The sequence below is a fragment of the Dromiciops gliroides genome, chromosome 2 (assembly GCF_019393635.1).
Source record: "Dromiciops gliroides isolate mDroGli1 chromosome 2, mDroGli1.pri, whole genome shotgun sequence".
Lineage (NCBI taxonomy): Eukaryota > Metazoa > Chordata > Mammalia > Microbiotheria > Microbiotheriidae > Dromiciops > Dromiciops gliroides.
Genome location: NC_057862.1, coordinates 10,088,214 through 10,102,948, shown reverse-complemented (window position 1 = coordinate 10,102,948; position 14,735 = coordinate 10,088,214). Strand labels below are relative to the sequence as shown.

The 14,735-nt window shown below is 45.6% G+C and overlaps 1 protein-coding gene across 1 annotated transcript; it reads right to left on the bottom strand.

Annotated features, from left to right (window-relative positions):
- Nucleotides 1-759: 759 nt before the first annotated feature.
- TEX36 (testis expressed 36) lies at nt 760-6,694 on the bottom strand. The gene is made up of 4 exons (XM_043988193.1): nt 6,191-6,694; nt 3,360-3,491; nt 2,564-2,644; nt 760-1,371 (listed from the first exon to the last, which is right to left on the bottom strand). The coding sequence occupies exons 1-4, from the start codon at nt 6,518-6,520 to the stop codon at nt 1,162-1,164; spliced, it is 753 nt and encodes a 250-aa protein (XP_043844128.1). The 5' UTR covers nt 6,521-6,694; the 3' UTR covers nt 760-1,161.
- Between the last annotated feature and the right edge of the window lie 8,041 nt (nt 6,695-14,735).

Here is a 14,735-nt window from a genome sequence, read left to right as displayed (position 1 = left end):
AGGACTCTCTTCTCCCACCTGCTGCTTTGTGACCAGAGAGGAGCTCTCAATTCATGGCTCCCATGCCCTTTCCTTTCCCCCAGTTCCTCCTCATGGTCTTCTCCTTTTCCTTTGTTCCCATTCTTCCTTTTCCCCCAGGGCTGAGGAGGGATTTGGCCCTACTCTCAGTTAGGAGTTGGGAAATCCATGAGTCTTGACAACCAGGAAGGCTCTGGATATGACAGGATACATTTTAATCAATTGTAATTCTTCTTGTAGAAATGAGTGTGTTTTGTATGGAGACAGTTTGGATAAACAGCATATTCCTTACTGTACCAAGAATCCCACTGTAGAATCTATACTGATGAGATTCATGAAATACCTCCTTCTAAAGAAAAACTCTAGTTATTTGAGGGGTTCGGTTCTGCTGGTGCACTGAGACCAAGACCAAAAGAGTGCAGGAATTTTGGTATGTCTGCAGATCTGCCACAGATTCCATGAATGACCAAGGCAGGAAGCTTTTCCCTATTACCTCGGGCCTCAGTAACAACAGAGCTAACTCTGTGTCACAAGGCTAGTGACAGTTATGTCCACCTCTGCAATCTTCTAAGCCATTCCTTATTCTTTGGGGTATAACTATGGCAGACTCCAGCAGTCAGCAGCTGCAAGGGCTGATGAACCTCATACCTCTTGCATTGATCATAATGCAAAATTTATTGATGAGTTCTCCCAATAAATTTATTTCTATTTATCAACATATATTGCTCACAAAATAACACATCACGTAACAACATATCTTGCTCATATAATTTGAGTTCTAATGCAGAAATACATAATTAAGGAATTTCTCTTTAGCTAAATTTCATTTTTAAAAATCTGCAGCTGATGATGGCATTATTATAATAAATGGGTGGTAGGGAAGGCTCCTATTCCCCAGTACAATCATTTCTATGAACATTTTGTTATTTAAAGAAACTTACTCACCAAAACTATTATTATGAAACAAAGTCTCTATGGTATCCACACTCTAGTAGTCCTAAGTTTGTGTTTTAAAAGTGGTGCTGAATTGAAAGGACCTTCTTTTATTATGCCCTTACAGAAAAGGAAGAGAAAACGTCTTGAGGTAAGGGGTTTGTTGGAAAGCTGATTCCCAGCTTCCTCCCATTGGCATTGGCTCCATCCTCATATAAAATGAGCACCCCACCTGTCATGTGAGTGATGTTTTGGGTAGAGTCGAAAGAAGAAGCCCTTTGCTTTGGGCTTAGGGACATATGATGCTTGGTAAGTGCTTAAGTTGTCATCTGGGGTGGGTACATAGTCACTTGCCCAACGATTGAAATTGGTAGAATCGAAGTGCGTTTGCACCTGATCCAGCTTCTTCCGTCCTAGACCCTGGGGAGGAATCAAGAGAAGATGGGCAGGAGAAAAGTTCAGGATCAGAGCAGTTTCTCTACCACGAAAGCTTTCCAATTGCTGTTTTCGACCCTCCTGCTGACCCCCTCAGCCATCTCTTGTCAAAGGGCTTTTCTATCCCATTTGTGGCTGCATATAGAAAGATCATCAATAGCACCAAGAAGGGACCTTGGTGATTATGATCTGCTCCAACCCCTCCATTTTACACAAAAGAAAACTGAAGCCGAGAGAGTTTAAGTCCTACACCCAAAGTCACACAGGTAGGAAGTATCAGATCTAGGATTTGAACCCAAAGTCACCGTGCCTTCTCTAATTTTTATTCCTTATTGGCCAAAGGGACTACCAGGGTTCTCCCAAGAAAACCAAGCAAGCACAAACAAAGGAGAGAATAGCTTCCTGTCTTTTGGGGGATGTCCTGCCTGTGTAAAGCAGAATTGTTCAGTGAGAAGGATCTCAATCAGCCATGTCCAGGCAGAGACCACCTTAGCTCGTTGATCAAGGAAGTAAGAAAGAGGGAGTGGGTATGTGAGGGAAATGGGTCTTGGGCCAATGACCCAGTGTCTTCCTCCAGATTGTTTGTCCTTCATTCTTGAAGAAGACCATGACATTGGGAGGTGATGTCATGACTTCCAGTGAATTGGATATAAGTGATGGAGGGCTGTGCAAAGTCACCAACCTCACTCTCTCCTCCAGAGCCATCTGGATCTAAGGGCAAAATATATATCAGGATAACTGGAGAGGGACCCAGATGTTTGAGGCAATCGGGGTTAAGTGACTTGCCCCAGGTCACACAGCTAATAATGTCAAGTGTCTGAGGCTGGATTTGAACTCAAGTCCTCCTGACTCCAGAGCTGGTGCTCCATCCACCACACCACTTAGCTGCCCATAGCCTACTTATACAACATTGCTAAAGCATCTTACAAAGGCTCTCATAGGCTGAGAGAGCTGCATGCGAGGGACAGACCCAAAGCCAGCAGCTTTAGCCAGGTGACAAGGAACACCAAAGACCTCATGCTTTTCACAGCTATTTGTTACACTAAGCTTTCAGTCCAATATTCATTTGAAACTGGCATCGCTTTTCAGGTAGCTGCTCCATTGCGGGGAGGGAAGTTGGGGGGGATGGAGGTGGTGTTCAGTACTATCTCCCCAAGGCAAGAAAGGGGATACTCACATCATCCAGACCGTGGCCACAGAATTCCAGGCCATGCCGGTTGTCATGCAGTGAAAATGGGAAGTTGCTCTTGCTAGCTTGCTGGAAAAGGAAGAGAAAGGTATGTCTCAGAATTCAGGTGGACTGTGTCATTCTAATGGCGTAAATGGAAGGCTAATGAACCAATAGGAGCAATGACCAAGGAAAAGAGCCAGGACAAGCAAGACAAGCGTCAGCTGACTGTGGGCACAGGACTTTAAAACACAGACTCATTTCATTTTTTTCACTGTCAACTTTATAGACATTGGGAAAATCCACCCTTGAATGGCTCACTCGGAGGAAATGTCTCTTCCAGACTCAGTGGGCAAAGTATATAATTACATCTAATCCCATGTCTGATTGCTACCACCTGTGGGGCCTTGGGTAAATCATTGCCCCTCCTGGCATCAGTTTCCTTATCTGGAGACTGGAGAGATTGGAGCAGATAGTCTCAGAGGTCCCTTCTAGCTCTGGAGCTCAGATGCTATGGTCCTGTGATCTCATATAATTAATAATAATCTAAGAATTCAAATGCATGTAGCACTTTTCACCCATGAGCTCATTTGATCTTCACAAAAGTGCAATGAGGGAGGCAATGCTGGTGTCTGGATTCCACTTCACAGATGAGAAAGCCCAGACCTGAAGTAGCGGAAGTGATTTGCCTGCAGGCACATGCCTAGTTGCCTGCTGGGAGTGGGAGCTGAGGCCCTCCCCTTGGCATTACATGGCCCAACCCCAATCTCACACATCTCTAGCCCCAGCTGCATAGGCGGCTCACCTGTTGGCGGAGCTGGTAGCGAGAAGGCAGCCGATCCTCCAACTTCCGCTTACTTTCTGGAAGGAAAGGCTGCTTCAGCATGGCGGCCGTGGTGGACTCTGGGGTTTTCTCCATCAGGTCGAGGTGAGGAAACTGGAAACACAATGCATGTGGATCAGAACCAAAACCAGCATCAGGCTTCCTCCTAGAAGCGACTGAAATACAGAAGGGCTTTCCCTGGCATGTCATGACAACCACCCATAGTGGGAAATTTTAAGGCTATTTTTCCCAAGGGGAAGAATACACATTGTGTTGAACTAGAGCTAGGTATGTAATTGCTCCCCTCAGCCGCTTGCTCCTTGGCCACTTGGGACATGTCTATTCTTTTTTTTTTTTTTTTGCCCCCATACCAGTACCCAGTAACGCAAGCTGCCTGCGGGCAGTGAATGCCTCCTTTCTGCTTTTGTAATCCTGATGCTTTGCATAGGGTTTGGCACACAGTAGGCATTTAATAGAGCAGCTTGGTGGTGCAATGAATAGAGTGCTAGTCCTGGAATCAGGGACACTCATCTTCCTTCATTCAAATCTGGCCTCAGACTTACTAGCCGGGTGACCCTGAGCAAGTCACTTCACCTCCTTTGCCTCAGTTTCCTCATCTGTCAAATGAGTTGGAGAGGGAAATGGCAAAACTGTCCAGTATCTCTGCCAAGAAAACCCCAAATGGAGTCACCGAGAGTCAGACATGATTGAAATGACAGAACAGTAACAGCAACAACAGGTACTTCACAAGCGCTTCTGGAAGCCAAGTGAAAGGTTTCTGATCCCATGAGGAGAGGGTGTCCCTATGGCCAGATGGTACGAGCCCAGCAGCGACCTGATCACTGACAGTGGAGAGAAGCTGAGAGGTCTCCTTCTTCCTCACGTGGGAACCTCGTCTTCAGGCTTGATCTCAAAGCCCTCACCATCCCTCTGGCCCCCCTTCCTCTTGTACCTGGCCACAGCTAAGCTTTCTATGGCACCGGGATCTGCCCCCCATTCTGGAGCCTCCAGAAAACTGGCACCTCCATCACATGGTCACAGATACGGGGCCCTCACTGCCTCCTGGCCGTCCCTGAAGTCACACGACTTCGGCCTTTTCCTTCTTCCTCACTCAGGATCTTTCCAGTCAGCAGCTCTCTTATCCACTCTGCCTCTACAACACATCTCATGTACACTCCCTTCTCTCAACTCACGCAGCCACCCCCAGGCCTCCTTGCTTCTCCTAAGGCCTCATACACGGCCTCCCTGTTCCCATCATCTCCTCTTTTGAATTCATCCTTCACACGACTGCCCCAAACATGGGCTTGGGTCGAGCTGCCATCCTACTCAAGCCCTTTATTTACCACTTAAACCAGTTCAGAGTCTGCCTCTAGCCCACATTTCTCCCTCATACACTCTGCACTCCAGCCAAAATGGTCTACAATCTCCCATCTCCATGCTTTTGCCCAAGCTGCTCCACATTCCTGGAAAGTGCTCCCTCCCTTGTGCCACTTCACAAAACCCCTAGCTCCCTTTTAAGTCTCAGTTCAAGTGACACCTCCCAGGAAAACTAATCCCCCCTCCCTGCCACACACACACACACACACACACACACACACACACACTGTTAGTACCCCACAATTACTTTGAATTAACTTATCTGTGTGCATATCTATTATCTTTTCCCCACCCCCAACAAGAAAAGGTGAATTCCTGAAAGTCATTTTGTTTTTGCCTTTGAAACCTCTGTGCCTGTGGAGGTGACTTAACAAATGCTTTTTGAACCAATCAATCAGTTCCTCAGGGTAGATATTGGAGGAGTAGGCAGCTTCCAGAGGGGTGGTCTCATTGTGTCTCAGGGTCAGTGTCTCCTCCCTAGTCATCGACAACCCAGGACTCAGTCTGTGGTTCTTGTCCCAGGTACAAAAATTCCTAAGGATGGTCCTGGCAGAAGGGCCTTGCAATATCACACATCAAATCTGCCTTCCTCATCTTACAGGTGAGGAAACTGAGGCCCAGAGACCAGAAGGGATTTGCCCATAGTAAATATCAGCAGCCAGCCCATTTTCCCCTTTCCCGCACAGTTCTTTCTAGACTGGGCTCTTTCCATTGTACAACCCTGCCTCAAACCTTCTCATCTCCCACCTCCAGACCTCTGAGCAGTTCAGGCACTGTCACCAGCCACAGAAAGGCTGCTGATCGTGTCTCTGTTCCTGTACCAGTACAGCAGTGGGAATGACACCCCTGCCAACTAAGTGACAAACCCAACTCTGGTTCATTTGTATTCTGTGATTCCACGGATTAAATTGCTGTTAAAAAAAAATCACTGGCGTTTTCATTTCACTCTTTTAAAAATATATTTAATGGCTATAACATGATAGCTGTGAAATAAACCCTTCTGTTAGATATGATAGCCGTGAAATATGGCTTTTTAACTCATTGGCGGTGCGATTTTTGCTGCAGTCATTCAATCACAGAATGACTGAAATATTAGAGATCGTCCTCAATGTGAAAATGAGAGAAAGAGATGAGGAAAGCCTATGAGCTTGCTATGTTGTTACCAGTGACATTTCCATGTCCAATGTCATCGAGATCCCTGGCCCTTGCCCTTGAAGCTCCCCCTTCCCTAGATCTCCCCCCTCCCTCTCCAGCACATGAAAGAAGACAGGAATGAGCCAGTGGGACAGGGAGAGCTCAGAGAGGGATCACACACACATAGGAGACCCTTCTGAAATGTTTCTGTGAGCAGTTTGGACGGGACTCTGGGCCTGACTTTCACCATAGCCCTGAACTCCTAGGAGAAAACATGTTTAGGTTCATCCAAGCTTTCTTACCCATATTCCTGCCCTTTGTTTCTGGGAGGTGATGATCCTGGACACTCTTTCTGCATACGGTGAAGATGAGGAAGGGAAGGTCAGAGGCACTTGGGCAGCGGAGGTGATCGCAAAGGCTGCTGAGCCTGGGGTGTTTGGAGGGGCTGCTGAGCCTGGGGTGGCTGGAGGGGCTGCTGAGCCTGGGGTGGCTGGAGGGGCTGCTGAGCCTGGGGTGACTGGAGGGGCTGCTGAGCCTGGGGTGGCTGGAGAGGTTGGGGACACCAGCGTGCCCGGTGAGGTTGGGGACGTTCTGGCTGTTCGGGTTGGCTCAGTTGGCTCAGGCTGCTCCATGAAGTCTGGGAATTAGGGCGTCTCTTCTCCTCTTCCCTACATGTCTTGGTGCTGTCCTAGGTTCTGCTTCATACTCCTGGGTCTCTGTGTGAGCTAGAACTCCAGGACTGTCACAGAAGGAGAAGAAAAAAGCAGAATGGGGGGAGGGGCCGTTGCCCCCTCAGAATTCCCTGATGTTTGTCTGTAATCGCAGGTTTCCTAGGTGAGTGGGACAGGGCTCGGCTTGGCCTGTCTGTGCAGGACTAGAAGGGAACCTGGCAACAGCTAAAATAAACATGCCCATCTAAGCATGAGCCCGGTGCCCTACCCCCTCCTCCCCACCTTCCACTGTTATCTCACTCTATCCTATTCCTCCCAGTCCCCTCTTACCCTCCAGGGCCCCCACTTCCCCTGCACCTTCTTCTGTGACCTTCTTTCTTTTTTTTTTTTTTTAAGTAAATGCTCCTTTATTTAAAGTTTTCAGTTCCAAATTTTATCCCTCCTTCCCTCCCTCCCCTCCCCCTCCCTGAGTCAGTAAGCAATCAGATGTGGGTTATACATGTGCAATTATGTAAATCATTCCCATAGTAGTCATTTTGTACAAGAAGACTTGAATAAAAGAAAAAACAATGAAAGAAAGTGAAAAACAGTCTGCTTCAGTCTGTCCTCAATCAATATCAGTTCTTTCTTTGGAGGTGGATAGTCTGCTTCATCAATAATCCTTTGGGTTTGTCTTGGATCATTGTATTGCTGAGAATAGTCAAGTCATTCACTGTTCTTCATCAAACAATATTGCAGTCTCTGTGCACGATGTTCTCTTGATTCTGCTCACTTTACTATGCATCAGTTCATACAAGTCTTTCCAGGCCTTTCTGAAATCATGCTACCTTCTTTCTTGATCTCTCCCTCTCACATCCTCCATCTTCCAGGCACAACAGAAACCTGGGCTTCTCCTGAAGACACCTCTCCCCTGGCCTCCCTGTCAATGGCGGATGCCCCTCTCACCACAGGTGAGACACAAACAGGTTTGGGAAGACATATACTTGTTGCACCCCGTTACCATCCCTTAGTACCCCCTCTCAGCTTCGCACACCCAGACACACATACTTCAGGATTTGCTGAATCTGACTACATGACTCAGTGAGGTTGGTGGGATCAGTGATTGAAAGCTCAAAGGGACCTTAGAGGTCCATCCACAAAAAACTCTGCTTCCTTTTCTACAGATGAAGAAACTGAGGTGGTCACTTAGTAATTAGCAGCAGAGCTTGGATTTGAATCCAAGTACCCTGGCTGTATCCCAGCATCCTTTCCAACCTGCCAGAGTTCTTCCAATACCTGCTGCAGTCCTCAGCCAGCCTCCAGGTCATTCTCTTTCTTGGGGGTCAGTACCTAGCTTGGGGGTTGCAATGTTCAGGTGCAAATGTGCCTTTGAGGGTCCCAGCCTCCCAATTCTCCAGCCCCCTGCCTTCCATGCCCTCTGTCTCCCCTCTGCCTCAGTCACCCTAAGTCATTCCTTATCTCGGAAATTCTCCTTTCTGAAAACAATCACCTGTCCTCCTAGCTCTTCCAGAGGCCCACTTAAAACCAGCTCATCCTCACGCTTTCTTGTTCTCTTAGACAGTCCCCCCCATTCTGATCTCACAGCTCCCTTCCCAAACTTGACCCTACAGGGAGCCAGTTCAATGGGATACTGTCTGTTCTCCTTGACTGCCTTGCTCCAATGTCCACATGTGGTTCATGCCCTGCTAATCCTCCATCTTGGATCATCCCACCATCTACCTTCTCTCCTCCTATCCCCCCAGCCCAGCCACTGAATGCTTCCAGAGGAAGTCATCAAACCGTGGTTGACTGGGTTCATTAAACATTTCTATTAGGGGCAGCTAGGTGGCACAGTGATAAAGCACTGGCCCTGGATTCAGGAGGACCTGAGTTCAAATCCAGCCTCAGACACTTGACACTAGCTGTGTGACCCTGGGCAAATCACTTAACCCTCATTGCCCCGCAAAAAAAAAAGAAATCATCTCAAAAAAAATCATCTCCAAACATTTCTATTAGTTCCCCTCAGTTGTGCTCTCACAGATATACAGAAGCCCTTTCCCTCATCTCTCATCCCCTCTCTCCCGCCCAACAGCAGCTGTTCCAAAGCTTCTCTTTTCTCTTCCAGCCCCCATCTCCCCAGGCTATCTGAGTGAATGACCTTGTTTCCTCCCTCCCAAACCTCTCCAGATCTTCAGCCAGGATTTCCTGCCCTGAATCAGTGCAGGGAAAGAGGTAGCCGCCTCTCTCCCCATGGTGCCCTTGATCCCATAGTTACCAAAAATGGTATTTGTATAGTACTTTAGAGCTGGCAGAGCGCCTCACACACAGGACCTCATTTTAGTCTCATACCTTGTGGGGCAGGTTTTACAGGTATTGTTATCCCTATTTCACAGGTGAGGAAACAAGCTTAGAGGTTTGAGTGACCTGCCCATGGTGACATAGCTAGAGATGAAGGTAGAATCTTATCCTGGTTTTTTGTTTTGTTTTGTTTTGCTTTGTCTTTGTGGGACTATACTTTGGACAGCTGGGTGGTACAGTGGATAGACCACCGAGCCTGTTCAAATCCAACCTGAGACACTAGCTGTGTGACCCTGGGCAAGTCACTTCACCCTGTTTGCCTCAGTTTCCTCATCTGTAAAATGAGCTGGAGAAGGAAATGGAAAACCACTCTAGGACCTTTGCCAAGGAAACCCCAAATGGGGTCACAAAGAATGAGACGTGATTGAAAATGACTCAAAAGCATACTTTGGATACGATAGCTCTTCAGATCCTTTAACTGATGTGTTTCCCACATAGTCGACTTAATTAACTTTTAGCAAAGGCTAAGATAGTAAGAACAGCTGGTACAAAAAGCATTGTCCACATCCTTCCCCACCAAAGCCTGGGTTGCCACTCTCCCACAAGTACACTGGGAAGAGGTCACTCACACTTAGTGTACAACTAAATGAGGTACATGCTTCCAACTCTAATGACATGGTCAAGGAAAGGAAAGCATGAGAAAATGACCTCTGCTCCTCCATAATAATTCTCTCTTGGGGTCTGTCTTTTCCTCCACTTTTGGTTCCAACTCATGAACCTGGCATTTTCCCTTGCTGGATTGGTGAATTGCTATAATTCCTATAGTTATTTAAAGCCTGGAGAGGTTTGTCCAGTCAATTACTCGAGCTCCATTTTTGACCCAATCAAAGAGGAGATTCTACCTGAAAAAGGTGTCTGGGCAAGTCACTTAACCCTAATTGACTCACCAAAAAAGAAAAAAAAAAAGAACCTCTTTAACATCTCACTTTAGGCTTATATTCTGGGCTCAATGATTCTAATTCACCAAGGTGTAAGAGGGGGAGAAATCCTCTCTCTTACATAAACACAGGCCAAATCAGGACAAAAATTATCTCTGCTGGTAGATGATATGATGGTGTAATTGAAAAATTCCAGAGAATCTAATTGTGAAACTAATTGAGATGATTAATAGTTTCAGTAAAGTAGCTGGTGACAAAATAAATCCACAAGAATATAGGACTGATACAAACCAGGAAAAAATGATAAATAGATCTGGTTAGCTCTCATATATTGTATGTATTTTGTAGTTATGTTGAAACCTACCATGAGCCACACAAGATTTATATAAATACAACTATGAGTATCTGTTTACAGACATAAAGAAAGGTTTAAATAGATGGAAAGCTATTCAATACTCATAGCTAGGCCATGCCAGTAAAATATATAATGCTATAATATAGCCATATTGATAATATATTACATATTATCTATCTATAATATAGCCATATTGATATCAACATTTATTGTGTATATATAATATATTTATAATATAGAAATAATGCAAATGTATGAATATATACATATATTTATTATATTGCCACTGCAACATATTATATTGATATAATATATTTTATATTAAGGTCAAATATATTCTATAATGGGTTATATATTAATATATCATTATATGATATATGATAACACTATCTGCAATATAATATATTGTTTATATTATACATTGTGGGAAATGTGGGCCCCCCCCTCAAAAGTTGAAAATGCTAATCTAATATCCACAAAAAGGGGCTGTCTCCCCTCCTCCCCCCCAGCAAACCGAAGCATATGATGAGGGAGACCCAAGGCTGGTCATGTGGGGGAGGAGTTTATAGGGCTGTAGCTGTGTCACCTCCCCCCATTGGCTACACTGCGTTCTGATTGGCTAGTTTTTGGCGCCAGTGTCTTGGCGCTCAGATTGTAACTGGGGAAGAAGGGAGGGGCCAGCCGTGTGATGAAAAGGCTCAGGGGCCTACTTTTTGCTGCCCTTCCTTTAGGGAACCGGCCCATTTTTGAGAGAATGTAAATAAAGACCTTTGATACTTCTCCAACCCTGAGTCCCAGAGATTTCTAAATGGGGTTTCTCACATACATGATATATAATATTATATGATAACATCTAATACGTAAACATAAGAACATAAATAGGATCTACATAATAAACATTCTACTACTTAAATCAATGTACACATTTAGTTCTATTCCGGCCAAATTATGGATTTTGAGAGAGCCCTTGTGTGCATGACCAGAGTGGTGGAATTTGGGGGCAGACAGAGGAATGGTTCTGCTTATCCCCTTTTCTCCTCAGAATTTTCCTTTTTGGTCTTAACGTGGAGTGTCCGCCATGTCTTCCGAGAGGCCCTTCTTTGGTGACTTTCTGATGTTGTTTTAACACCCCAAGGATGATGACAGGCGGCTCCTCTTTGTTCCTCCACCATTTGAATTGAGTAATCCTCTTAAGGAGAATATAAAAGGAGTCATAATTCTAAGTCTGGTTTGAAAATGAAGCCCATGGGAATGGAAACTACAACTGTAGTCTCCAATTCCTTAAAACAAAACATTTGTTGTTGAGGAGAAAATTAACCAGGTTCGGGACAGTGCCAGGGTTCAGCTCTGGCACCGCACAGGAAGAAAGACAGAGGGGTCTGAGAGCAAAGGAGAAATCTGTGGACCTTTAAAAACTATTTTATCCCCTTATTGTGCACTATAAAACATGATGGAGATTTCATCAACTTGGCAGTAAAATGTGGGCTAATAAAATGGCTTGTTACAAAGATAATCATAAAAACATTTTTTTTAAGGGAGTTGTAAAAATGGAGCCAGATTGGGTGATGGCTCCAGGCTCTGGTTTCTCCACCTCAAGAGGGATCCAAGGTTCATTGGCCAAGTTAATGGGGCATACAGACACAAACACCAACTCCTTGGCTGTGGCTTTGACCCTTTATTAATGTCCCAGGAAGCTTTGCCCCAGAGGCCCAGCTTTTAAAAGGCACCAGGGAAAATACTAACTGTGACCTTACTTGAATGGGAGCTCCATATACCAGATGAATTCCAGAACCGGGTATGGCCCCGCCCACCTTACAGCATGGTTGTGAGGATCAAATGAAATAATGTGTCTAAACTGCTTTGTGAAACTGAAAATGCTCTAGAAATAAATGTTAACAATGATGAAGATGAGGATGATGTAATCAATTCTAATTATTCAGTTGACCCTGAAAGTTGAGGACTTGGGGGGAGGGGTGATACTTAGCTTCCTATTGAAGTTACTCCCCAGCCTTCCTCACCCCCCCTCCCCCATAAGTTACCTGAGGGCAGGGAAGTAACCTGGTGAGGTGGAGCCAGAGGTCATGGCCGCTCCCACTCCCAGATCTGCTCCTTACTTCTTGTTGTTTGTCCTTCCTTCTTGAAGAAGGACCAGGACATCCGTGATGTCATGACTTGCAGTGAATTGCATTTAAGTGAGGGAGGGCTGTGCAAAGTCGCCACCCTCATTCTCTCCTCCCCCTTACTTCCCATGGGACTTGGAAGGAGCCACTCTCTGGGCCTCCATAGGCAAAAGGTCCTGGTTGGACTAAGCGACCCCCCAAATCCTTTCTGGCCCCGGAGCTCTGACCCTCTCACTGTTGTTTCTACCTTTACAATCCCGGCACCTATCACAGTACCCGGGTGAGACGTGCTTATGGAATTGGATGCTGCCCGTGCCTCTTATGCCCATCCAAACCAGTTCAGTGCAGGTTATTATTGGACTGCTGTCAGTTGTGTAGTCGGTCAGGGTTTTACTTGTTCAGGGAGACATCCAAGTATCCAGCCTGGGCATCATGTCTAGGTGCACCCTTCCCTTTTTGTAATGGTGCCCATAGCACTAACAACCACCTGGTAGAGAAGGAGGAAATAAAGATGGTCAAAGAGATGAAATCACCCCGCAGAAGAAAAAAGTCCAGTGAGTCTGAAAGCCAATAAGGACACCCTCAGTGGGTTCAGCGCTGGATGACCACTTCCCCTAAGGGTCAGTGCCCTAACCAAACTGCCCTTCCTGGATTTAGAACACGAAGGGACCTCTGACACCCTCTAGTCCTGACCCATCATTTCATAGAGAAATGAAGCTAGGAGGGGGAAGCAACTTGTCCAAAGCACCCCAAGGGGGTAAACAGCAGAACTAATATTTGAACCCAGTGCTCTGTCCCTTCTCCATGTTCCTAACACTTTGTACATAGGTTGTTTCCCCTCCAGGAGGTCAGTGGTGTAGTGGATGAATGTTGGAATTGGGGGAATCAGATAGATCTGAGTTCAAACCCTGCCCCAAATGCTTCCTTAGCAGTGTGACCCTGGGCAGCAATTCTACTCTCTTGATCTGTTTTCTTTTCTTTAAAATGGAGATAATAACAGCACCCACCTCACAAGGTTATTGTGAGGATCAAATGGAATAATATCTGTAAAGTGCTTTGTAAAACTTAAAATGCTCTAGAAAGAAATGTTATTGACGATGAAGATGATAACATAGTCAATTCTTTGAGGTTAGGGACTGTTTTCTTGTTTGTTTTTCCCCAGTGCCTGGCACATCCTTGTTGAATTGAATTATTCTCCACCAGAACTCATTCTCACTCTGTTTCTCCCACCTCCCTCCTTCTACCTCTTTCTTTTTCTCTCCCTTCTCTTTCCCCCTACTTCTACCTCTCTTTCCCTCCCTTTCTCTCTCTCCTCCTCCCTCTCTCCTCCCTCTTCTCTCTCTCTCTCTCTCTCTGTCTCTCTCTCTCTCTCTCTGTCTCTCTCTGTCTCTCTCTGTCTCTCTCTGTCTCTCTCTGTCTCTGTCTCTGTCTCTCTGTCTCTGTCTCTGTCTCTCTGTCTCTCTCTCTCTCTCTTTCTCTCTCTCGCTCCCCCCCTCCCTCAATCCTTCCTTCTCTGTCTCTCTCTGATTTCACTGGGAAGGGGATGGGAATGAATCTAGCTGGAAGCCAGGAGGAGCCTGAGAACAGTCTTTTGGTCCAAAACTACAGTTTTAAACCTTGGGAGAGGAGCCTGTGATGGGAAGTGAGTTTAGAACTCTCCTTTGGGAGACACTCTTCCTGTCACCCCCAAATGAGCCTAGGGTTCTAAGACTCTAAGACCTCACTTGGATGATGACCTGATGTTACACTTAATTATGCAGCAAATAAAAAGTACTAAAGTTAATCATGGGGAAATGAAGGAGTTGGTTGTGTTGTTTTTACGTTGGAGCCTTCCCTGAAAATCTCACCTACTTTGGAGAACTGACCAGGTTCACCTTCCCAAGCTCCCATTATGCAAATATGAGGGAGATAATATTCCCACAAAGGAGGTTGAGATTCCTGCTGATTCTAGAGACAGTTACATCAATGAGACAGTCTGGCCATCTTTCTGGTCAGTCACTTTGGCTGTGGTCCAGGCAGATAAGAGCTGCCTCCTGACTTCAGAGGGCCAGCTCCTGATTCTGCCTTGCCATAGGCCAGTTGTTTGGACTACATGGCATGTTTTCCAAAGACTCACTTGCCTAATTAAATACTTAATTAATCACTGTACCTTTGGGACTTTGCTTTCTGCATTAGCACCCAGGTGGCAATGGGATTGGGAGAAATATAATAATTAGATGATATGTTTATTGAATTAAAGCCATAACCAGGGCAGGGCCACTAGAATGTTGCCCTAGGGCACCAAATTTAGAGGAGTTGACAGCATTTATGGTACTTCAAAAATAGAGCATCTAGATAGCAAGCATGGGGGGGGTGTCATTTTGTTGTTGTTTATGCAGAACTTGATATATTCTATGTAAGGAAACTCCCTCTACAAATACAGATCAATAACTTGTCTATAACCTACCATCTAAGGAGGCTGCCTGGGGTCCTGAGTTAGGTTACTT